The 26,319-nt window shown below is 35.8% G+C and overlaps 1 protein-coding gene across 3 annotated transcripts in view; it reads right to left on the reverse strand.

Moving 5' to 3' along the window:
* The window catches only part of LOC101737978 (unc-112-related protein), a 57,966-nt gene that overhangs the window by 24,696 nt on the left and 6,951 nt on the right, over nt 1-26,319 (reverse strand). Inside the window, exon 2 of one of the 3 annotated variants that reach the window (NM_001421969.1) lies at nt 11,393-11,398. The exons of 1 other annotated variant lie outside the window; for it this stretch is intronic. In NM_001421969.1, coding sequence (NP_001408898.1) covers nt 11,393-11,398 — 6 coding nt within the window. Of the gene's footprint in view, nt 1-11,327; nt 11,344-11,392; nt 11,399-26,319 lie in introns of those variants that run through there. One more of the 3 variants, XM_062675968.1, reaches the window with a different exon arrangement.

A 26,319-nucleotide genomic window follows, 5' to 3' on the forward strand; every position in this document is an offset into this window, starting at 1 on the left:
ATTATATATGAACGCATTTGATGTATCCCACGAAAATTTCGCTTCGTCGTCTATCGAGGACAGAGGGCGACAGCCGTAATTGAACAGTTAAAACGCGGTATAAAACCTGTCGATATCGACTAGACCTGTCTGGCTATTGCTCAGGTGTCTTTACTCGACTGCCATCGATGGAAATATCGAAACAAAAAATATCCTTTTTTTTATTGTTACTGTAATCTACTCGTAGAAACAATACTAGATGATAGCCGGTTTTTTTTTGATAACGCCATCTTGTTGTCTCTTTAAAGCGGTTAGGTGCCCTCAATTAATAAAAATAGTATTATTATTCGCCAATACATGTCGGGAAGAGTTGATTATTGAAAACACGAATAAAACAACATTTTCTGAAAATAAATCGTAGCTAGATCGATTTATCGCCCCCGAAATCCCTTGTATAATAAATTTTATGAAAATTGTAGGAGCCGTTTCCGAAATTCAGATTATATGCATATATATTAATATACAAGAATTGCTCGTTTAAAGGTATAAGATTATACTTATATTGGTAAAAGAAATTTTGGGAGGTTTTAACGACAAAAGAAAGATCTTCCACCGAGTGGGTAAAATTGCTCGGTAGACCGACGTTTAGAATGTTGTTGTTCGGAACTGGTATGCAAGGCAAGCCTATCTTGAAAATGTCGTAAGCGAGGTTTAGGCTCTGTCAAATATCTTGTGTTCTATGATGACTACCCACCACAAGGTAGATACGGGTTATGCGACCCCATTCTCATCATTAGCCAGCATTATTGGGTCCTTAACATATTTACGTACGTAATCCAAAACTTTGATTTGTCGGAGAGGTATTAATAAGCCAAAGCGCACTAACACATTGATACAAATATTGTGCAGACACGCAGACGTATGCATTTATAGTTTCAGATAGTCTAACAAATATAAAATACGAGTAGAAATTATTATATCCAAAGAACCGGTTACGATTCCGAATTAAACAACTGTCATATTCAAAGATGTTGTTTGTTGACAAGATGTATCTTCTGTACGTAGCGTAGTTCGACATAGTTGTCCTTATATGTGTTACAACAGCAATGCTTGATGACATAATCACAGTTGAGTGGGCGCCGCTCGCCACCCACTGTTTCCTACGCGCAGGCGTTGTACGAACACCTGATCATTTGCAACAACAAATGGTATATTATGTTTCATTGGTAGTCAGAAATCTTCGGTAGATAGTACAGGATAAGTGTATGAAATTAAATTTAGAGAGAGAAGGAGAAAGAGAGAAAGAGAGAGAGAGAGAGAGAGGAGAGAATACACTTTATTGCACACCAAAACACAATTAACATTAAAAAACAAGTCAACAAGCGGATGTATTTTTGTACAATAGGCGGTCTTATCGCTAAAAGCGATCTCTTCCAGACAACCGTTTAATTTACAGAAATTCTGGAATAGATAAAGATATAGCAGGTATATTGCGGTATGGTAAATATAGTAGTGTTCTATCTGTTGTATGAGAATTCTTGACATTGTGACTCTTTTCCAAAAGAATAATGAATTTGACTCAATTTTGCACAAATATATCGTAGCATCGTTCCCTTCAAGGGACAGTTTTAGATTACTTAGTTAAATATTCGATTTAGGGGTAGTACAGTAGTATTTTATTATAATTTTCGTTTATTAACAAAAAGTCAAATCAAAATAATTTAACATAACTCAATCCACAGAGTAGAACAGATCTTCCAACGCGCTTGATGGAGGCACAGTCCCCAAGGTACTGGCTACGTTGCCTCGTTAGACAGCCAGACTCACTCTCTGTGCAAAGTACCAGCCAGCCTTAGCATCATGTGTAACCTCCTTCAAGCGTTTGGAGATTTCTGTTAAAAATAAAACAGTAGTTATTTTTAAATACTTATTCACCTACACGTCTCAATATGGACGATAGTCACACTGTAGTGCCTATAAGAACCGGAAAACGAAAATTACTTCGGGTTCACAGATAATACCATAAGGATGGACAAGCATTCGTGTCCAATAATCGTAATATGCATTACCCAGAAGCGCGAACACAGAGCTCTTGCTTCATTACATTGGCAAGACGCCAGTTCTATGAAATAGATTGTTATAGTCCATGCTTGTCATTCTATTTCTCAGTATTATAACTATCAATACGTATATGTTATAATTATGTTAAATATTGAAGTGTATAATGATTAGAAACCTTTACACAGAGGAAACACATTCCATTATTATGAGTCATGGTGCACTTATAACATGACCCACCTTTTTGTAAAATACGCTGATGGGCGATCTACTGTTTCTAATATGCCTTTAACATGTTTTTTTTAACCGACTGTAGGTAGTGGAATCCTTATACGTCACAACGTAAATACCACCATCCGCCTTGAAAGATAAAGTCGAAGTTTCAGTATTAGTTACAAATACCTTTACTGAAAATCTATTATATTAATATTAAATAAAGATAGTCGAGACTCAATAGACATCACAAAGTACCTGTTAGTTAGACATAAACAGAAGGATCAAGGAAATCCGGAAGTTTCTAGAATGATAAACTTTCTGAAGTTCAGGTAATGGAAAAGTGTTAAGTACTCGAAACGTTAGGAACAGTAAAATGAAAACAATAAACATTTTTTTTACTACCTAGGCTAGAAGCTTTGAGAGGCTATGCCAGCGGAACCTTAACTAGTAGGTGAGCTCACGGGACTCAAACCTGACGACGATGCTAACACGAACCCTAGCAAGAGCCGTGCTTCGCAGAATCTACCACCGGATCGGAAACGCGACCCACTGAAAAGATCCGGCGAGAAACTCAGTGGGCTGTGTCTGAGGGTTAATTTACTCGTCGAGCCCTTCGTCGCAAGCGACGGGTTCGACGAGAACGGTGACGGGTGCTTGAGATACCTAAAAGCACCGTTAGTGGATCGGGAGGATCCGAAATGACGTGTTTGGGGCGACGTCGACTGCTTTCCATTCTTTCCGCAGGATCGGGAATGTAGTTACCGGCGGCCACGATGAGAGGGTTCTCGTGTCGTGTCGCTTTGTCGAAGTGGAAGATCCAGCGAGAAACTTAGTGGGCTGTGTCTATGAGTTAGTTTACTCGCCGAACTCTTCGTTGCCAGCGACGGGTCCGACAAGAAAACAAATGCGATATTACAGCATAAAAGTGATTTTCATTATATCAAGTCACCTTAATACTATCTATGTAAAGTGAGCTTCAAGGGTATACCCACCAAGTACTGATTATTAAACTGCTTCACTGACACAATTGAAATGGACGCTGATAGTTAAATTGTGATTGATTGATGAGACAATGTGGGTGTCCGCAGTGAGAATAGCCGGTAGCGTATTTTAAATCTTTTGTATATTTCTGAATATTTATCAAATACGTTCTGTAATCAACTTCACATTATGCAACGGACGGGCTTAATGCAAAATCAAATTTCTTCCTAACGACCGCTGGGCTCCATGAAATATGCAATAAAGAAAAATCTACATTTTTGCTGCAGTCAAGTGATTCAGTAGTCAAATAGTTTAGACTCAAAGAGTCGAATAGTTTGACCGCATGTTCCATGGGGAGTGCTCTGAGGAATTGTTCGAGATGATACCAACGTCTCGTTTTTACCATCGCACCGCCCGCCACCGGAGTAGAGTTCATCCATACTATCTGGAGCCACTGCGGTCATCCACAGTGCGTTTCCAGAGATCTTTTTTGCCACGTACCATCCGGCTATGGAATGAGCTCCCCTCTACGGTGTTTCCCGAGCGCTATGACATGTCCTTCTTCAAACGAGGCTTGTGGAGAGTATTAAGCGGTAGGCAGCGGCTTGGCTCTGCCCTTGGCATTGCTGAAGTCCATGGGCGACGGTAACCACTCACCATCAGGTGGGCCGTATGCTCGTCTGCCTACAAAGGCAATAAAAAAAAAAACTAACTGTACCTATCATGTTTACTTCACAATCCGTTTGTTTTTTATGAAATAATCCCTTAATTAAATACAGTAATAAATAGTCTTCATTACAAACATTTTAATTTTTATCCAAATACCTAAGTAGTCGAGCTCAGTACCGGTCGGACACAATATATTATGTTACTCGTTTTTATTTTTGGGCATGACCTTAGTCATGTTTGGGTGTGATACATTAATTAAAGCATTGTGTAACGTGTATTGTATCATTCACAACTTCAAACAGAAGTATTATTGAGGTATATCATGTAACAGCTGTCAAAATCGAATATAGTAAATAAATATTATCATCAAACTATTGAAACTACAAACATGAATGATATAATATGACGCACTATAACTTATATCAGTAGATATCATTTTGACGTCGTCGTGGCCTAAAGGATAAGACGTCCGGTGCATTCGTATCGAGTAATGCACCGGTGTTCGAATCCCGCTGGCGGGTACCAATTTTTCTAATGAAATACGTACTCAACAAATGTTCACGATTGACTTCCACGGTGAAGGAATAACATCGTGCAATAAAAATCAAACACGCAAAATTATAATTTGCGTAATTACTGGTGGTAGGACCTCTTGTGAGTCCGCACGGGTAGGTACCACCGCCCCGCGTATTTCTGCCGTGAAGCAGTAATGCGTTTCGGTTTGAAGGGTGGGGCAGCCGTTGTGACTATACTGAGATCTTAGAACTATATCTCAAGGTGTGTGGCGCATTTACGTTGTAGATAGTAATCACTTAACACCAGGTGGGCTGTGAGCTCGTCCACACATCTAAGCAATAAAAAATAAAAAAAAATCGAATTTTGCATCCTTCGTATTTGAAAGCAATAATAGTAATAACACAGTAAAACTACGTCTAGTTTACACATAACTGTTTTAACTGTTGTATTCGAGAACGTTCTAGTACTCTCGATACTATAATTACATCGCTACGTTTCCCGGAGCAATTTAAATAGGACGCCGAAATAAAAACATCAATTGCACAACCTCTCATATTTACACAGTGATGCCAACTCCGGGGTTTTAGCCCAAAATTTAGGGGGAAAAAATCTATACAGGGATTTTTTTAGGGGGTGAATTATTTTGGGGATATTTTTAGAGATAACATTTTATATAGAAAAATACTTAAGAATACTAAATAACTATTGTCATTAACTAATTATTTATTATTTTTATTTATTTCTTTACTTATATTGTAATGAATAAATACTTGGTCCGTCGTTGGGGAGTTTTGTTTTGAATTTAGTGGTTTTTGAAATTGCTTTAGGGGGAAAGTTTTCAAACAGTCGGCGACGCTGTATTTACATCAAACGCACACAAAGGAATTTGTTTTCATCAAATAACGGTCGCATTTTATATTGCTATTTAAGACTCAAATTGTTCATGAAACATAAACGAATCAAGAACACTATTAGCAGTTAGGCTTTTTAGACTAAACAGATTGAATGGAATCATTAAAATATCTAACACGATAACTAATATCTCAAGATGTGCGTTGTTCTACAAATCGTTATCTTAGATCAAACGACGTGGAATCTAGGACAAGCTCATCAAGCAGAATACAACATAGAATTGGGAGAGGTTATATTTGAAACGATACACGCTTACACATTGGTGTTGATTTTTTCACTGGGTATTAATATTGTACATGATACTAGTGATGGCACAGCGGTCAAAATTCGACCATAATTAATTTGAATTATAAATTTTAACATTATTATGGTTCAATTGTCAAAGACTTTATTTTTATAATTATAAATTTCGCCAAGGCTACACTATAGACAACTAGTATTATAGACAAACAATATTAATCTATTTTCAATTTGACCACAAACTTCAATAATAAACAAAAGAGTATATAATCGTGTTTTTGTCAAATACATGGTAGTGTGTATAATGTTTTATTTTATTGAGTTAATGTATTTTTTATGATTAATTAAAAAAAAAATGCTTTCTGCACTCCTTCTCTATATTTTCTATAAGTATGGGAAATTGCAAACTCCTCCGTCTGGGCAATTTTAGTAAAAAATGGTACAAAGTTTTTGCTACGCGTATTAATATATAGATTATCAGAAACATTAGTCACGCTTTTTCACACATAGGAATAAATTAGCTTAAAATACTATATTATTATTAGCTGTTCAATAACACAACAAAAACAACATAAAAAAGCATAACGCAATAGTATCTGTAGACTCTGTGGACTCTGTAGTATCTGTGGACGTTTATTTTCGTCTCTTTCTAGCGTCACCTTTTCGTTTCACCAAGATTCAAATAACACCGATACTAAAGAGGTTTCCATTTCAAAAGCTAATAGACTTTTAAGTCATAATCATAATAGCATGTCCGACTCTTAATGATAAGATAGTATGTGTGTATGGTGTCAAGCATTCTATCATAAAAAAATATATTCATATGGAATAGCAGTATTTATGACATAATTTAAGCATAAGTAGCAGCAGTCTTGGCTGACGTCCATGAATGACGGTAACCACTCGCCATCAAGTGGACAGTATGCTCGTCTGCCTACAAGGGCAATAAACAAAAAAAAAAACTAAATTTTACTTCTCTATACTATATGGATAGCCATATAGTATAGAGATAGAGATAGAGAGTAGATAGATATAATATACATATAGATGTATATTTGTTTTATACGTTCACGTTGCCCAATATTTCATAAACGCAAATGATAACTCGGAATCTCTGATATTGTGAAGGGCTATAAAATTGACAATGGAAAGTCGTGGGCCGTTTCTCTTTGTTAAAATACCATGACACGCAGCAAGCAAATGACGGAAACGCGTAACAGACGGCTATAAATTGCAATACCGTTCACGAAATAAATTAAAATACGTATCTCGATTTTCGACATCGAGAATGGCTTTGCCGCGAAAATTGAATTGACATAATATACAGCAATTGTTAAACTTACTTAGCTCAAATACTTTAAATATATTGTCTCGCACTGGGCATCCTCTTTTTTTTACTGCACAAGATGTGTGCACAAGCTAACGAGCAACGGCTCATCCGATGTTAAGTGGTTTTCAGTACACGGTTCACAACGTGAATTATCCACAGTTTCTCGACGGCTCTTATCAGTGGGTCGCGATCCCGATCCGGTGTTAGATTCTGCGAAGCACTGCTCTTGCTAGAACTAGTGTGCGCCAATTCTCCCAGGTTGAACCCGTGAGCTCACTTGGTAGGTGAATCATCACAAAATGAAATTATGTGTAACCAACGCTATGATTAAAAACAATTATTTCTCAAAACATAAATAAAGCATAGCAGAGATATAAAATATGGTATACGAAAAGCGTAGACTAAATTTAAATTAGTTTTCTAACACCGTGGTATGTAAGGAATGTAGATCTACACGACGACCTAAATTTAGTACTAATACGTAAGTATCTTAAGAAAGCGTCAGAACGCTACTTCGATAAAGAGGCGCGACGCGAAAACCTTATCGTGGCCGCTACTAATTACTTATCCGACCGCGACGGGGCAATGCAACGCCAGCGAATAGGTAGGGGAAAAAAAAGTTTTATAACTGCACGGAATACGAGCTGTTATATATTGGGAATCGAAATATGTATATTAAAAATATTTGTGACGGTACACCCATGAATTAATTTGGTGTGAAAAAATATTAAACATGGTTTTTATTTTTTAATATTTCTACTACTGTGACAATTTTCCATTTTATTATTTTGTTTTAACGGGAACCTTAATGGTAGCGCGTTACCTTAATACACACTATGGTGCTTGCTGTGTGTTTGATCTATTTAGAACGAGGTCAAATTTTGATAATTGCAGCCCACGAGATCACAATTATGACCAATTAGATGCAGCGGTATTGCATTATCGCAATCAATGGAACCTTCTATGACCACATAGATGATAGGCGATTCAAATTATTACTATAGTTAGGGGATTTGAATTTTCTTTTGGAAATAGATGGTGTTGGGAACAGAACATGCACTAATTTACTGTATTCGAAAACTCAATGAACTCAAAAACGTCAGATTCTTTTTCCTACCTATGCTGATAGCCTTGATAGGCTATTTCAGTTTCACCCTAAGATTTAGGTGAGCTCACGGGGCTCAAACCGGAAGTGTTGCTAACACTGGCCCTAGCAAGAGCAGTGCTTCGCAGAATCTACCACCGGATCGGAAACGCGACCCACTGAGAAGATCCGGCAAGAAACTCAGTGGGCTGTGTCTGTGGGTTAATTCACGGACGGTGACAGGTGCTTGTGGTACCTAAAAGCACTAAAAATCAGCGCTATTCATGTTGAAATTGAAACCAATTATAAAGGTAGGTCGTATATCCATAATATCGTGATATAATACAGGTATATAAAAGTACAATTATTCTCTACAAATAACAGTAAAAGAATACGTATAACATAATTATTATAACAATATAGGAACAGAACAATGGGAGTGACACAGAATTAACTAAGCTCCGACGGAAAAATTATAGTGCGTCATACTCGTAAATAACAGGAAACTCAGTTAAAATAATATTGTGACCGTTATTATTATTGAACTTGACTTGTCGAGGAAAATGTGTATTAATTGCAGGGATTATTTTTTTGGAGGCTTTGGATTACTGTGGGCTCACTCTTCAGTTAATAACGTTTGACATAGAGTTGACAACTGCACGATTTGCAGGAGCAAAATTCACACCGTTTCTTAGAGCCGATGCGGCATCCACAAAGTTTCTTAAAATCGTCTTTGTCTAACTTACGGTACTAAACACATCCGCGTTGTTCCAATTCGTTTTTCTTACTGGTGCTAGGTATTGCTTACTGGTGGTAGGACCTCTTGAGAGTCCGCACGGGTAGGTACCACCGCCCTGCCTATTTCTGCCGTGAAGCAATAATGCGTTTCAGCTTCAAGGGTGGGGCAGCCGTTGTAACTATACTGAGATCTTAGAACTTATATCTCAAGGTGGGTGGCGCATTTACGTTGTAGATGTCTATGGGCTCCAGTAACCACTTAACACCAGGTGGGCTGTGAGCTCGTTCACCCATCTAAGCAGTAAAAAAATTTATAATAAACTTAAATCGCCCACGTATAAATAAATCGAAGGGTCCGTGCACACGAGAATGCTCATTCATTGAAAATGTTCATTGACAAAACAGCTGTTCGTAGTAGAACCTTAACGCCCACATTCGTTTGTGTTGGAACTAGATTAGATAATCACTCCGGTATAGTTTACCTTGATATTTTGAGACGTTACTAAAAACACTATAATTATATAGCATTTTTTATTTCTTTCTACCTCACTTTCGATTAATAGAGTTGTAGACAATTTTTTTGACCGACCATTTCGTTATTAAATAAATGACGACATTATAATTTATTATATTAACTAGTGGTCCTCCGGTAGTCGAAATTCGACTATAATTAATTAAATATAAGTTTCTACACTATTATGCTTCTATTGTCAAAGACTTCTACGAGTATGATCACAGATTTCGCCAAGACTGCACTTTAGACAAATATTAATAAAGACAAAAAATATTTAATCTATTCTCAATTTGACCACATAGCACATAAGCAATAAGAAAAGTTTGACAATAAACAAATAGTACGCATGCGTGTCAAATAAACGGTAGTGTGTGTAATGTTTTTATTTATTGATTTAATGTATTTTTTGTGCATAATTTAAAAAAATATTAACATTCTGCACTACTTTTCTATATAACAGTGGATTTTTTTTTTTTATTGCTTACTTGGATGTACGAGCTCACAGCCCACCTGATGTTAAGTGGTTACTGGAGCCCATAGACATCTACAACGTTAATGCGCCACCCACCTCGAGATATAAGTTCTAAGGTCTCGTATAGTTACAACGGCTACCCCACCCTTCGAACCGAAACGCATTACTGCTTCACGGCGGAAATAGGCGGGGTGGTGGTACCTACCCGTGCGGACTCCCAAGACGTCCTACCACCAGTGATTACGCAAATTATAATTTTGCGGGTTTGGTTTTTATTACACGATGTTATTCCTTCACCGTGGAAGTCAATCGTGAACATTCATTTCATACTCCAATTCATACTCATTTCATATATTTAAATACTATTTCATACTCATTTCATAACAATTTCATACTCCTCCATCCGCGCAATTTTCGTAAACAGGGGGTACAAAGTTTTTGCTTCACGTATTAATATATAGATAATTTCTGAAACGATTGTAAGCTATGAATATTCGTAACGGACTAGACGACGCGTGTTTAATTTCTTTACAAAAAAGCTGAAATACACATTGGGACGTGTTTGTCTCATCCCTTTCCTTTGATCGAGATCTGCAACTCCCCAATTCAAGTTAATACGGCAACGTAATGTGAACATATTCGGATGTTATTAATTTTATTTAAAACGAGTAGGCGGCGGAAGTCGCTGTAGTGAAAGCTTTTAAGTAGAACATCGATACTGACGTAACGATACTTTTAATTTTGGTAACAGCTTACAAGGTATCGAAATCGTACAGACACTTATGTAAATAAACGGTCGTGTTTATTTAATTAACAACACTTGAATGTTTTTATTAAAGCGGTTTGTGATGTTGATGTTGAAAATATATATTGGCGAGGCGTGGACATGTTATAAGAATGGTTAAAAAAAATTGGAACAAGAAGTGTTTAAATGTGAATGCAATAGGATTTTTGAGAAATGAAGACTGAACTGACAAGATTGTGTATTTAATGTTGTATACTTTAAAAATAGAATACTGAGATGACGGCCGACAAATTACGCCTTAATGCTGATTTTCATACCAACGCTTGGTTAGAAGACCAAAGTTAAGAGGACAACAGTGTCAATTTACCATCTGGACATATTGGTATTAAAACCAAGGCCTATTTAAGAGTTTTGCAGTAAAAATAGTACCAAGCAAGTAGGTTTTATAAAAAGAACTTGCCTGATGACGTCACTGGTAGATTATGCACGGAAGAAGTGGAAGCTATACACAGATTAGACATCTTAGACGATAGTTATCCTATCTCTAAGATTTTAACGAAGGTTCTTATCGCCTAAAATTTTTGCAAAAAATTCTTGCGAACGGTTATTGGAGATAAAGAATAGAGATTGAGGGAATGATACAAAAGGTACTCGAAAGTCAAAGTGTACGTCTGCAAAATCTGCACAACCCACCAAACTTAAGGGAAGATAATACGATGCATTCACTAGGATTAGCTTATGTATTAAACTTGATGCAATTGTTTGCTCAATGGCAGATTTATTGGCTAAGGTATTCCTATATATATATTATGAAAATTGATGAAAGGTTTGAACAAATACACACTTTATAGCTAATGGTGACAGTCTACTTACTTTACTATACATTTGTATTCTTGAAAACCGCGAGTATCTATCATAGCTCGAAAACGTTGACTCACCTTTACCTGAAAAGAGCCACAAAAAGAACATTAGTATTTTAAATAAACCAATTAATTACCTGTGACAATTCGAATTATAATTATCATCGTACACAAACACGTCGCTTTCCATATCGCCCACCTCTGAACATCATGTGGGCGAGTGAATAGTGAAAGTGGTCATCCAGAAAGAAATAGAGAACGCGATTGCGTATTGTGTGTATGCATTACGGATTGTATTGCCAATCCCATTGTACCAACATCTTAAGTAATCTTAACAACTCATTTCTCTATTGTGAATATGAACAAAAAAAAAAAAAAAACAATGCATTTTATTGGAATAACAAAGTTTCATAAAACAAGATTGAAGGTTAACACCGGACCGGACCGGTCAATGGGATATGCAAAACGAGATTAGATTTCCAATATGCGTACTTATTACTGGAATCAAAACCGGTGCAAAAATCAATTTCGTGTTAGGTTAAATTCTATTCGGAGCAAAGATAGATCGATATTTACCATGGATATTGTGACGCTTTCTTATTTTAAAAAAGATAGCTTTTTTTGTACATAAACAGTTTCATGAATCCGTTAAAAAATTGGAAGTTTGAATTAAGAGCAACCTACCTAATCTATTGCCTAATCCTAATCTAACTTAAATCTAAAGTAACCTAATCTATTTAGAAATTATAAATACAGTACAAAATGCTTCGTGACATGACTGTCTTTACGCGAGATGTTCCAACAAGTGGTGGGTAGGAGTATTTTCCGTATGTTCCACAAGTACATATTTTCAATGCTGTCTCAATAAAAGGTTTCGTATAGCTAAATCTACGTATGAAATAATGTATAAAATCAAATCCAGCAAACATCCTTAGCTTTTCAGTAGCGATTCATTGAGACAAAATTTTACCAATTAACATGTCTGGCACACGGGGGCCACGAATTAGAAAACGCAAGAGAAGCTACAATTAACAACGCTATAGCAATAACTTGGGCGTTATATTTCGGCCAGATAATTAACAAAGAGCAACTATTATTCGACGAAATGATTATTAGATGATTTCATAGTAACAGAATTGCCTCATGCTTCTCATTTCATGTTGAACATTTGATTGTGAACCTAATTTGTAATAGTCAACATGAGAAATCTCGGTTAAGTAAATGTTTGGCAGATGATAAAAGGGCGCTGATCGAAAGTGGCACAGCTTGAAACATGTTTCGATAAAACAAATCTTATCTATTTTTCTTAACCTGTTTTTCTCATGAGACAGTGCTTATGGATTTTATTATTTAAGTTACTCGATGGTTCTGTTTCAACAGTACAAAATTACTTCGCTTAAGGACAATTTAACTACAGTCGGGAGTAACGTCATTATCCACTTCGCTTCGCGTGTTCGCCATTACGGCCAATCAAATATTTGACCTTTGTGCGTTCGCAATTAAATATATATATACACATTGTGTATACAAAGGTATCAACATCAGATATCAATACAATTCTGTAAAAATACATACACAGAATTGGACCTAGTAATTAAAATTACCAGCTGTGCTGCCATCTGCTATTGTGAATCCGTGAGTTAATAAAAATTGATTATGCGTGCAACTCAATCCCTTACCATACTTTAATATACTTAAATTAATGCGGTTAGAATTGGAGAGTTAACACTAATAAGAATTTAGCCGCTTATATATAAATTTTTATAAGCAGATACATTTAGTATGAACCTTTGAGCACAGAGAAAATGTGGGTGCAGTAAACGCAATTAGACAAATAAGTGTTATTAAGTCTTTAGCTTATACCTGCTTGAGGTTTCTCTCTCGTTAATAGGACAAGTCGTAAGAAACTTCATTGAATGACGCCTACCGTTTGAATAGTATAAATCTAACGGCTGTGAAATAAGTCGGCAAGGAAATACATAATGGGTTTGTTTAGCATTTAGCCAGATCGAAGAATTGGAGCATGTCGGAATTTTTGTTCGTTATTAAGTGTAGAATTATGATTTGTCAATGTCATCAAGACTACAAAAAAAAAAGATATAAGAAGAAATAACTTACTTTCTTTCTTCTTATCTCTAGTTCTGTACATAACCTATAAACAATAATCGTGACAACACAGGTCATAAACTCACAGATCGAAATCCAAATAAATGTGGAGCGTCCTACGTTATGATAAAATCTACAGTGTTTATTGTTTTTTTGTTGTGTTTACCATTTGGTTGTCCTACTTATAGCCTTATCTTTGTGCCCAAACGCAAATATACACAATTGACTACCAAGTAGTCCATGCGAATACTTAAAATTTTGTATGTATCATTCGTAACTCGCAACCTTAACGTTTAAAGTCGAAAATTACAGGCGCTAGGATGACACATGTTTTCAATTCGCCTGAAAGTAATAATTTTATGTAAGAAGTCGTGATGTATTCAAACAGAACGGCCATGGCGCGCGCTTATAACTCGTTTTCATTGGTTGCCCGTCTGCAAACTTAAGCTAATAAAAATATACATGACATCAAAAGGAATAGCCTTCACGGTGGTTGCAACGTTATTTTCATTACCAAGAATGACGAAATGTTTCGAGCTCTCGCGCATGACGCCAGTCCGGGAAAAATCAAGTACAAAGGTCGTAATTGGTTCGAAATAATCCAGCAAGGCTCACAAGAAACCATGACCCAGATTACATTTTATTTGTAGAGGCGTTACACGAGCATCTTTGAAGAAAACTAGTACAAATGTTTCGTGTCATGATCGTGTCAATACGAGTGTTACTATTCATTCTTAATTTAGCTCTATCCAATATTTCATAGTTGAATAATTATAGCCTTTAAAATATATTAGCGTAGTTTAAAGTGTACAATTTGGGTCTTCAATTCAAGAAAAAGCTTTATTAGTTTGATTTTGAAGATTAAAATCTCTTGCCGTAAACTTTACAGAGTTTACAGTACAGGCCCAGAGGCCTGATTCGTTTACCTACGCCCAATGTCATTACAAGTCTTATGGTGTTTTTAAAATCACTTTAGAATCAGTCGAAACACGTAATCCTCGAATTACATCAGTTCGTACGTTTAGAACTAGTTTGTGCGGTCACAGCATATATAGCTATGAGATATTCAAATACTATTAATATTACCTTCAATATTACAATTCTACAATACGAGAGCTAGCCGTGACTTTATATGGTCCGTTCGTGTTTATCTCAGGTAATAATGTTATGAATGTTACGACTCGTTTATTTTTGCTCTGTTACAAAGAGTGAAGTCATCGTTCTATTAAAATTTTATATTTATTATACGGTTCTTTGTTGTATATAAAATATATATTTTGGAATGCAACTAATTTAATAATAATGTAATATGTAGATAATAAGTGATACAATCGTAGTCTATCTAGTCAGCTATATTTACAATACATGTTTAAAAAGTACCAATTACATTGATGCACGTTATAAACCACACAACTATTAAAATCAGCATTTTGAATTCGCTTGTTAAGTTAATATTTTTAGATTAATATCCTTGTCCTGTATTAATCCAGTGACTGGTATAGTGGCGGTTACTCAGTTAACATTATTTCATTATTTATTGTATTAGTTCTTTTATTAAATTTAATAATTTTGATTTGGTTTCATTTTTGTTTGTTTTTGTTTTTAGTCATTCTGATAAATTGTAATTTTAATTTTATTGTATTTTGATTTAGATGTTATGTAATTGTATGTGACATTTTATGGGCTTAAGTTGCCTGAAATAAACGCATTCATTTCATTTCATTTCATTTCATTAATCCAATAAAACTATGTTGTTGTTGTTTGAGTACAGTACAAAGACACATTAACCAACTCCATCACCCTTTTCGTCCGACTTTTTTTTGCGAAATCATGATCGATGTGCCATTACCGGTTTCTTCAAAAGCTTTCTACGTTATTATAGGGGCCCCGGGGCATTTTTACGAGTGTTTAATACTGAGGCATCCATTAGTACATATCTTTGCGGGCATAAATTTATGCGTGTCAGAAATGAGTTCAATAACATTGCGTATGACGACAAAATCGGTACTGTATTCACGCTTATCGTCCTGGATGCGTAGACACAGGGTGCGGTGCGCATGCGCCAAGCGGATACGAGCACCATATAAATAGCCGGCGTCTATTTTTGTCGGGACACAGCCATCAGGCGCCCACCATGTGCCACGTAGGCCAAGTCGATTCGGGTACTGGTTTAAATTAATTGAACGCGCCTCGCATATTAAGTCACATGTGAAAAGGGGTTACTTCCTTACAAGTCTGCTGTGAGTCATAGGATATTGTTTTAAGAGGAAGACTTAACTTTTATCCACCGGTACCAATGACTTACATCAGATACTTCTAATTAAGAAATAAATAGAATAGAATTCTCCAATGTTAACACAAAATATCACTGGAGTAATTAATTTTATCGTAATTTGTCGCACCTTTTAAAAGTTTTTTGTTTATAGATCTGATGTTATGATTTCGTCTTTTTTTCGGTATAAGTTGCCTTCATAGTTAAATATTATTTGTTTTTTGAATTGTTTTTTTAAGTTTACAATTTACATTGTAAATAAATGTCAGAATTTTAAAAATATGTACGTACATACATAAACACGATAAATTCAATTTGTAAATATTCGTAGGTGTTCCGTGAGTTCTATTAATTTCTTTAGTTTACATTTTCACCACAAGGTCATGGACACGTCGGCAGTTTACAAATATTTATCTCTCCACTTGCCACCAATGAGCAATCGCGTGGGAATTCAAGACCAAACAGACATACGATGACGCTGGTGGATCAATATTCAGTTACAAAGACTTTCCGGCCTTGATCATAAGGCTTATAATAGATTTTCATTTCAAATATCACGACACTCAACTATTAGGTACTTTTCATATAGTGGAACAAAGATTTATTTCCAGGATTTTAGAATATATCTATATACTTAATTGAATCATAATTTCCCGTTCATTCGAATCGTGTCCTTATTATAAATCCATGTAGTATTGGTCTAAGGATTAGGTTATGACTATGGTATTGGGATTCTTATAACGGGTGTTGGAGTGTTCAAGCCTTGCATGGCTTCTTCGCGGGAAAAATCGAATGGATGTTGAAACCTGCCCGTGTCAACTCACAATATAGGGTATATTAAAGGTATAGTAAAGAAACCAGCATTGCTGCCAAATAAGAAAAAAAAACGGTCCCCTGTATTTTGTCTGGTCTGGTTCGCTACTCAGATATCAAGCTGATGTAATTTGGATGTGCAGTAATGGGGTTAAAATCTCGTGTTTTATTCGCCATTCTAGCATTACTACACAATAGCATTATTTTATGTTTATACATAAACAGAAAAATTCTTAAAAAAGAACTCATTCAATAAGAATATTACTTGCTTCACGGAGCACATGGAAATTCATTACCCTACGATCTAACGAGACCACCCAAGGCGAGTTTAATTCATTTCATTCTCTTTATGTTTGATTAGGCTAAAACACATCTGTTTTCATCCACTAAAACAGAAGCTAAAAACGGTCATGATATTATTATTGTGTACGTGTATACAAGTGGAATATGTGGTTGTGGTATTGTTGTGGTATTTTTCTTATCCTTTTAGTCAGCAGCGGCTTGGCTGTGCTACTGATATTGCTGATGCCTATGAGCAATGGAAAAGGTAGGTAGGTAGGTAGGTACATACACATTTCGCATACACAACGTAATTCACTGCGTCTTATCCGCGTGTTTATCGGAATTTAAAATCTATATATTAATACGTGAAGCAAAAACTTTGTATCCCTTTTTACGAAAATTGCGCGGACGGAGGAGTATGAAATTTTCCACACTTATACAGAATATAGAGAAGAAGTGCACAATGCTAATATTTTTTTTAAATAATGCATAAAAGATATATTAAATCAATAAAGAAAACATTACACACACTACATACCATGTATTTGACGCACACACGCATGCATACTATTTATTGTCAAACTTTTGTTCCTGACGTCTGTGGTCAAATTGAGAATAGATTAAACATTGTTTGCCTTTATTAATATTTTTTTATAGTGTAGCCTTGGCGAAATTTGTGATTATAGAAGTATAAAATACAATCATAATAGTGTACAAACTTGCAATTCCAATTAATTATAATCGAATTTCGACTACTGCGGGACCTCTAGTTATAATAGAATCAAATGTATCAAGATTTTCATAATATTTTTGTAGACTTGGTTTTCCCTGTTGGTTGTGTTTCTTATATTAAAGTTTTCGTCTTTAAATCACAATCACAAAATTCACAAATATGCGTAATTACCGATGATGACCTTACAACCGTTATCATAAGACCCGTCACCCGTGTCGTTGCTAACAGAATGTCCACCAAAACCACACATTCAAAAGGCGTCACATAAAATACCTACGATCATTGACGTAACATATTCGACTAGAACTGTAGTATATGATGGTGGTGGTAGGACCTCTTGTGAGTCCGCACGGGTAGGTACCACCGCCCCGCCTATTTCTGCCGTGAAGCATTAATGCGTTTCGGTTTGAAGGCGCTGCAGCCGTTGTAACTGTACTGAACCTTAGAACTTATATCTCAAGGTGGGTGGCGCATTTACATTGTAGATGTCTATGGGCTCCAGTAACCACTTAACACCCGGTGGGCTGTGAGCTCGGGTGGACGAGTGGATCTAAGCAATAAAAATAAAAAAAATATGACCAGTCTCTAATAATGTACTCCGGGATTGAGTTTGATGCGGGTGGTCTTATAATAAGGTTAATCTCGCTACCGTTTCTATCCATTTCGGTCTAAATCATGACTCACCTCTTTCTTATTTAATATTTTTGTTCGAAATTTGAGAATCATGATTGCGTTTCACACGTTTGAAATCAAATTAACGTTTACGTCGACTTGTTCACGGTAAATTTTTAACACCTTTTACGGTTAGTGTAGAAGACGAGGCCGCTTCTGTACATTTCTGGTTTGGTACGTTCATCGCTCTATTGTAAAACGGCTTTAAAATAATTTAATGAAACAAATTTTTTTTTTCTGACTTTCAATCTTTCTTCAATCATTGACGCTCTATGGCTATTTTGGACTTTTGGAGATTTTAACAGATATTTATCAACTCATTGCTTAAGTAAATAGGTAATGCTTAATCTAATAGAATTATCCATTTTATGTCTGTTTTTTTTGGGAGGTTCGCGAGTCTTATTCGTAATTCAAATACGATTTTTGTTTTGATAGCAGCGATTTTTTTTAAAGAATTCAACGCACCTCTTAATATTTAGTGTAAATACCAGAGAAGCTAGGCTTGGCTTGAATCTTAAGTTTACATTTTTATAACATACTATCACTGAGATAGGTGAAGGCGAGAAAGTTATTTCTACAAAACAAGAAAGACCCGTGGAAAAAACAAAAGCTATCAAGCGCTCTAAACAACAACTACAATTAAAAAAAAAGTTGCCTTTAATCTTTTATTGAACTTATCCTGAATCTATTCTTTTAAAGTCGAAGAAATAATAAGTTATAGACCATGGGATTAATCAAACACGTTTGAAGAACAAAAAAAGTACTTTAAAGAACATTGACCTGACAGGCAACGACCCCCCTACAAACCGAAAAGGGGAATCATTGCGGATTAAAGAAACAAAGCAGAGCATTGTTCGTGTTAAAAAAAGCTTTTAGCGCTGCGAATTTGTTCTAGAGAATTCTATCCTTCATCAATTTGATCGAAAAGAAGAATAAATATTTTAATAAAACTGCAGATACGCTTTGTCACATACGAAGTGTCCGTAGATTTTTATGGTTTATCCAAAAGCTCCAGAGGATTTAAAAAAAAAGTTACAAAAACATTTTAGAAATTTGAAACGAATATACATAATATTATGTTTTCCGTCTTTTGCGTGTGTGGATAGTTTGGATAACTGTAATTTTATTCAGTTAATTTCTCGTCAATATTATAATTTTGTGTATTCAATAAATTATAATACATGAAGCAAAAACTTTGTATCCCTATTTACGAAAATTGCGCGGACGAAGGAGTATGAAATTTTCCACACTTATAGAGAATATAGAGAAGAAGTGCACAATACTAAATTTTTTTTAAAATAATGCGTATAAGATACATTAAATCAATAAAGAAAACATTACACACACTACATACCATGTATTTGAGGCACACATGCATGCATACTATTTATTGTCAAACTTTTGTTCTTGACGTCTGTTGTGAAATTGAGAATAGATTAAATATTGTTTGTCTTTGTTAATATTTTTTATAGTGTAGTCTTGGCGAAAAATGTGATTATAGAAGAATAAAATACAATCATAATAGTGTACAAACTTACAATTCCAATTAATTATAGTCGAATTTCGACTACTGCCGGACCTCTAGTTCAATAAATTATCTACTCTGTACGTGAGTCTGTTGGTAATTTATGTGATACATTTTACGGCGTGTGCGTAGTCATGTCAATTTTTTATCGCCTTAGTAGGCAGACGTACTTGTGGCCGACATGACATAGGTCAGTCACCGCTCACGGGAATCAGCAATGTCAGGGGTCAACCGGGCGAGTAGGTGAGCCCTCGGGGCTCTAACCAGTGTGAGTTTTTTAACGTTCTCGATAGCGTAAAAGTTAACTCAAATTTGTATGGAGTTGGAACGTTTGCCGCTAGGAGCGTTGCTAAAACTAGCCCTAGCGAGAGCAGTGCTTCGCAGTTTCGCAGTTCGCATGGGTGAAATCGCTACATAGAACGGATTATTCTCCTTCAAACTTCGTTTGTGTGTGTGTGTGTGAAGCAAACGCGAAGGTAGCACAGCTGAGAGTATATTAAAAACTTCACCTTACGTCTCAAGGTGAGTGGCGGCATTTACGTCGTGATGTCTATAGAGCTCCAGTAACCACTCTGTTTCGTTCACCTATCCACGCAATAAATAAACGGAAGTTTTAATCTTGATCGTGAGTGCGAAAAAAAAGATTTGGCATACTTCACACGATGTCTGTATGTTTGACCGATTTCCAGAAGGACTTTCTCAAATACAAATAAACTTCTCGACCAGTAGCACCAAGATAAGAGTTTCACCACTCGAAAGGCAAGTGTCACCTTCAAATTTGTTTTTGATTTTCGCTGGATTGTTGAGATATTATCATTGTATACATAGTTAAAGGTGATAATGGTACGAAACGCTTTGACATTACCTAGACGCATAATAATAATAGTGTTTTTATTGCTTGTGTAAATCTAAGTCGTATCCACTTATTTTATGAGCATTTGTTGAAATTACTAAACAACTTTGATCTAGAAGATTGCACAAAGTGGGAATGAGTTGCACGCTCCAGGCATTTCAATATTGTAGTAATTGTTACGTTATATTACTCATTGTAAAAAATTCATATTTAAAAAAAAAATCTAATATTAAAAAATAAATAAATAATAATTTCATATGTAAAAAAAAAAGACATGCCCGCTGAGTTTCTTGCCAATTCTTCTCAGGACGGAGGCTACTTCTTGTGAATTGGCGGTAGTTTTTTTGACGTTCAACAAGTATGTACTTTCATTTATGTTGAATAAAAATTTTTGATTTGATTTGATTTGATTTGATTTGATTACTGTAATGTATGTAATGTTAATTATAATAATATAGCCATGTGAGGGTAATTGTGTGTAAAATTCGTAGGTACGCCATTTTGAAATTGATATGTATATTAAAAATAATTTATACCTAATAACTTTATGATTCCTATAGCGTTGATATTTCTTTATGATTCTTGAAATGTCTCTTTTCTTCAGCAAAATGGAACGTATCAGCAACAGCCTAGGCCTCTCCATAAATAGATCAAAAACGAAATTAATGGTGGTAGATCGTGCAAATGTTCTAAGATTGAGTGGGGCGCTTGGATTAGAGGTTGCAGATGAATTCGTGTATCTCGGGTCCTGCATCAGCAACAAAGGCTCATGTGAAACTGACGTGCGCCAACGTATCGGAATGGCTAAAAGTGCGATGTCTCAGCTACAGAAGATCTGGAAGAATAGAGGGATAGGCCTGAAAACTAAAACCAGACTGGTGCGGACTCTTGTTTTCTCTATCTTCTTGTATGGAGCTGAGACATGGACGTTGAAAGCAGCAGACCGAATGCGCATCGATGCTTTCGAAATGTGGTGTTGGAGACGCATGCTAAGAATTCCGTGGACAGCCTTCCGGACTAACGTGTCGATATTGAAGCAACTGGGCATCAAAATCAGACTGTCTACTGTATGTCTGAAGCGGATCCTCGAATATTTTGGTCACATTGCGAGGAAAGACGGCGATAACCTGGAAAAAGTTATGATTACAGAGAAAGTTGAAGGCAACAGATCTAGAGGCCGCAGCCATACTCGTTGGTCCGATCAGATCCGCACCGCTTTGGACAGTACAGTGTACAGCGCGCTGCATGACGCCGTGTACAGGGGAAAGAGGAAAAAGATCTTAAGATTGAAGCTCGTGGGTGATGGTGGTCACGACCCTCAGACATGAGGAACACGACTCGAGGAGGGAGAATGATTCTTTTAAAAAAAGCTTAAATTGATATTTTGTAACGAGTTCAAAAAGTAGGTCTTGTATTATATTTATAAATTAGAGTAATTTATGGGAACATAGTAATGACGAAAAAATGGTGCGTATCCATAGAGAGCGGGCGATGACTTTCAAACACACACCCTTTTCATTATGGGAACGGCCTGAAAACACTGTTATATATGAATATAACAGTGTTTTTAGAGTGAAAAAGCGGAAATTATTATACATAATAGTGACTTGCGTAACTGCGTTGATGATAAAAATGGTTGTACAATGAATGAATACTTTTAGAAATATTACAAAGTTCTTATAAAGTGACTAGCTGTACCCACCCATCCGCTTCACTGGGCATTTAAAATTAACATTATTATTTCTCACCCCCACAAAGATTCTCATCATTAACGCCCCCGCAACTGGTGTAGGGAGTCCAACGCTCATATAAATATTAGCCTATCCATTAAGTACATGTATTTTCGAAGTCAATCGGATGCATGGTTCAGTAGTTATAACGGAACATCCGTAAACACCACTGTAGATTTATATATTAGTATAGATATAGATGGGCATTCGTTTGCTATGTCATCATCATATTTATCATACCTTGCCTCCAACTGGACAGGTTCACTAAATATCCAATAGGATTGGAGAGTTTTAGGGATAGGGATGGGTGGTACTTTGGTGTACTTCAAAAGTTTACGTAAAGTAAGGTTTAAGAACCGTTGCCTAGACGGCTGTTTCGGACCTCGAGTTTGCAACTTCGTTCGAAATACCGCCATACAAGCAAAATTATTTCAAGTCTTCATATTGCAATATATTTCACTGATATTTGATTATATAAAACGTTTATTTTACATTGAAATTTAATAATTAAAGAAAAACTAAATTAGAAATTCGAACTCATTTAGGTCGAACGTTTCCGGTCACAATCCAACGGCTGTTCCAAACAACATTGGTTTGCGATTTAGCATCTGGTTACGCGCTTCTTGGTTATTCCAGTTACATTTCACAGGAAGCTATATGATATTTATTTTACTAGAGGTCCCGCAGTAGTCGAAATTCGACTATAATTGGAATTGTAAGTTTGTACACTATTATGATTGTATTTTATACTTCTATAATCACAAATTTCGCCAAGACTACACTATAAAAAATATTAACAAAGAAAAAAAATATTTAATCTATTCTCAATTTGACCACAGACGTCAAGAACAAAAATTTGACAATAAATAGTATGCATGCGTGTGTGTGTCAAATACATGGTATGTAGTGTGTGTAATGTTTTCTTTATTGATTTAATGTATCTTTTATGCATTATTTTAAAAAAATATTAGCATTGTGCACTTCTTCTCTATATTCTCTATAAGTGTGGAAAATTTCATCCTCCTCCGTTCGCGCAATTTTCATAAAAAGGGATACAAAGTATTTGCTTCACGTATTAATATATAGATTTACACGATCGATTTTAATTTCTAAAAACTATCCGTAAATGAAATATAAAACATAATATATTAGTTATACAGAATCTAGATGAGAAGAAGGTAACTACTAACTGCAAGACGTTTTGTATGTTTTATTTTGTATAGAGATAAAATTACAATAGATCTTATCTTCCGTTCCTGATTAGCTTTTTTCGCCTACCTAATCGTTGGTACCCTAAGGGGCTATTCCAAATTCACGCGGACCGGTAGATTAGCTAGCACTAGACAGAGCAGTGCTTCGCTGAATCTACTACCGGATCAGAACCCGACCCACTGAGAAGATCCGGCGAGAAACTCAGTGGGTTGTGTCTATGCGCTAATTCGCATCTCGACTCCGAAGACGAGTTCGACGAGGACGGAGACCGGTGCTTGATAAGCCTAAAAGCGCCGAGAGTGGGTCCGGAGGATCCCACAAGACATGTTTTGGGCGACGGCGGCTTTGCTTTGCTCAGTCACCTGGGTCAAATATGTAGTTAGCGGTGGCCACGATAACTGGGTTATCGTGCCGCGCTGCTTTTTCAAAGTAGCGTTCTGACGCTTTTCTAAGATACTTACGTATCGGTTATAGATTTGGGTCGTCGTGAGGATCTACATTCCTCACATATCACGGTGCTTAATTAGTATTGAAAGACGTGAAAAAAACTGCGGTAAAATCGTGATTTTACATATCAGTTTAATTTAATTTCTTAATTCGTGTAGGATGTTGATTGAAACGGAACGTGGGATGCGAGTGGGAAAACGATGAAAGGCATTGCAGATCAACGATATATTAATGAGGGAAAAACAATCGTAGAGAAGGAAGGTGAACGCGCACGTGGAACCATAAAAATATTATGTTAAATGAAAATATTCAACTACGAAAAAATTTATCAGGAGCCTGAATCTCCTAATTCTTAATTTACTTTATTTATAACAACGTTCATGTCTAGATGCATATATACAGTTAAAATTTGAAAAAATATTTTTTCAAATCTATTTATATATGTGTTTTTATTGTATTGTTTCTGTTTATTTGCCTCTAATTACGAAAACAAGGAAAAACGAATCGTTAAGTAAATGATTTATATACTAAAATAAATAATTCGAGAACCACAAATAATGTGTGGTATTAACGTACTTTTGATATAGGTGCATAGCTGTATGTATATTATAACATTTCACGCTGTTTAAGTCAGCACCCAAAAAAGAATTATTTAAAAAAATAAAACTGACATTGAGGCAAAACAGATATAATCCATTTCGAAATGGATTCCACATGTAAAATGATGTCATACTTTATAAAAAGTTTTGCAGAAAACTGAATAAAACAACAATCGGACTTATAATGTTTTCTGGGCACGATTTCGTATTTTATATGCTCTAATATAACAATATTCTACTGTTATTTATACGTTGATTATTTCGCTCCAGTTGAATTAGAGTAAAATAAGATAAGGTAGGACTAAATACATACATAAAACACCTGCAAAAGGTCCGGAAACAATCACAATATAATCGACAGATATGAGGGTTAGGGTTACCATGCAAAAGTTTTGGGACATTTTATCTCTACGATAAGGCCTATCCATAAATTTGAAAAAAAAAATACACACCTTTACAGAAACATTAAACGCATCAAATGCTGTCAGTAACAAAAACATTAAGCTTAATAGGTTTGCAAATTTAGGAGCGGTGTCGCGCCCGTTCTGTGCCCTTGACCCACTAAAAGAACTAGACAAAAGGCATAACGTGATGGATATTAATGAATAACTCACATCTGGATATAGCTAAGGACAGTGTAACACGTGTAGACAACGTGCAATTCAGCACGAGTTAAGGTCACGACAAAGAATTCTTGAATACAAGCGATATTTTATCGAGAATTAACATTATTTTAATGAATTCTTCCAAACGTTTGTCGAAGAATGACCTTAATAGCTATTCTCGTATCAAAACGACTGAAGCGTTTAGATAACAGCACTTGTTTAAAGTAATTGCTGTTTACAATAGATCCGGCAGTATTGTTATAAAAGGCATTTAAAAATTAATAAATCGGTTCGTTTGTATATTGAATATTTGGCACGAAGTCAACTAAAAATGGCGCGTGAATGAGTTGAAAACAGCGAAACAGTGTGCGTTTCTAGCACGGACCCCGTTACAATGAAGTCACACGATTAAAAATAGACATTTAAATCGGTACGCGGTTAGTTTAGGGACATTTAATATTTTAGCGTGGTAATACATAGAACGATGTCAAATCGATTAATCAAAGAAATAAATTTAAATAAACATCCCGTCAGACTACTTTAGAAATGTTTATGTTACGTGAAATTTTATGTGTGGAATCTGGATACAATAAAAAAATATTTTTTTTTATAACGCCCTAATTTGAAATCAACAATGAGTACAAAATTGGTTTGTAATCTTTTTTTTTGTAGCGATAGATTTCTAGTAGTGACGTCACAGGTCTGCGTCGCAGAAAAACCGGTCGGAATCATGCAAGACCGCTGCGGACTCATCCAAGCTTCTGAATCATCGGACCGCCACGCCGTTGCGGTTTATGGAGTGGATTTTATTCAATGACATACTAAATTTACTTGTAATTGAACTCAAAACTGTTACTCGCGTATTCTTCGTACATGCCCAGCTTTCACGTAACTCTTTTGTGAAGCAAATGTAAGACTTTTTCAAGGGCGAGGAGAAAGAATAAGCGCCGTGTCGTTGTAATTCAGAATACGTACGCTGGTTATAATGTTTCATATTGAATTGAGGTGTGAGCTACCGCAGCGTGTTCCTTTGCATGACAATGGATAACAATGCGAGGCCGTATTCCGTTTTGCTAATGCGTGTGACGGATATCATTGTGGATTCGACGCGTAAACAGTTTTGTGTTCTATCGACTGTTGCTGAAAACATTTAACT

The sequence above is a fragment of the Bombyx mori genome, chromosome 25 (assembly GCF_030269925.1).
Source record: "Bombyx mori chromosome 25, ASM3026992v2".
NCBI lineage: Eukaryota > Metazoa > Arthropoda > Insecta > Lepidoptera > Bombycidae > Bombyx > Bombyx mori.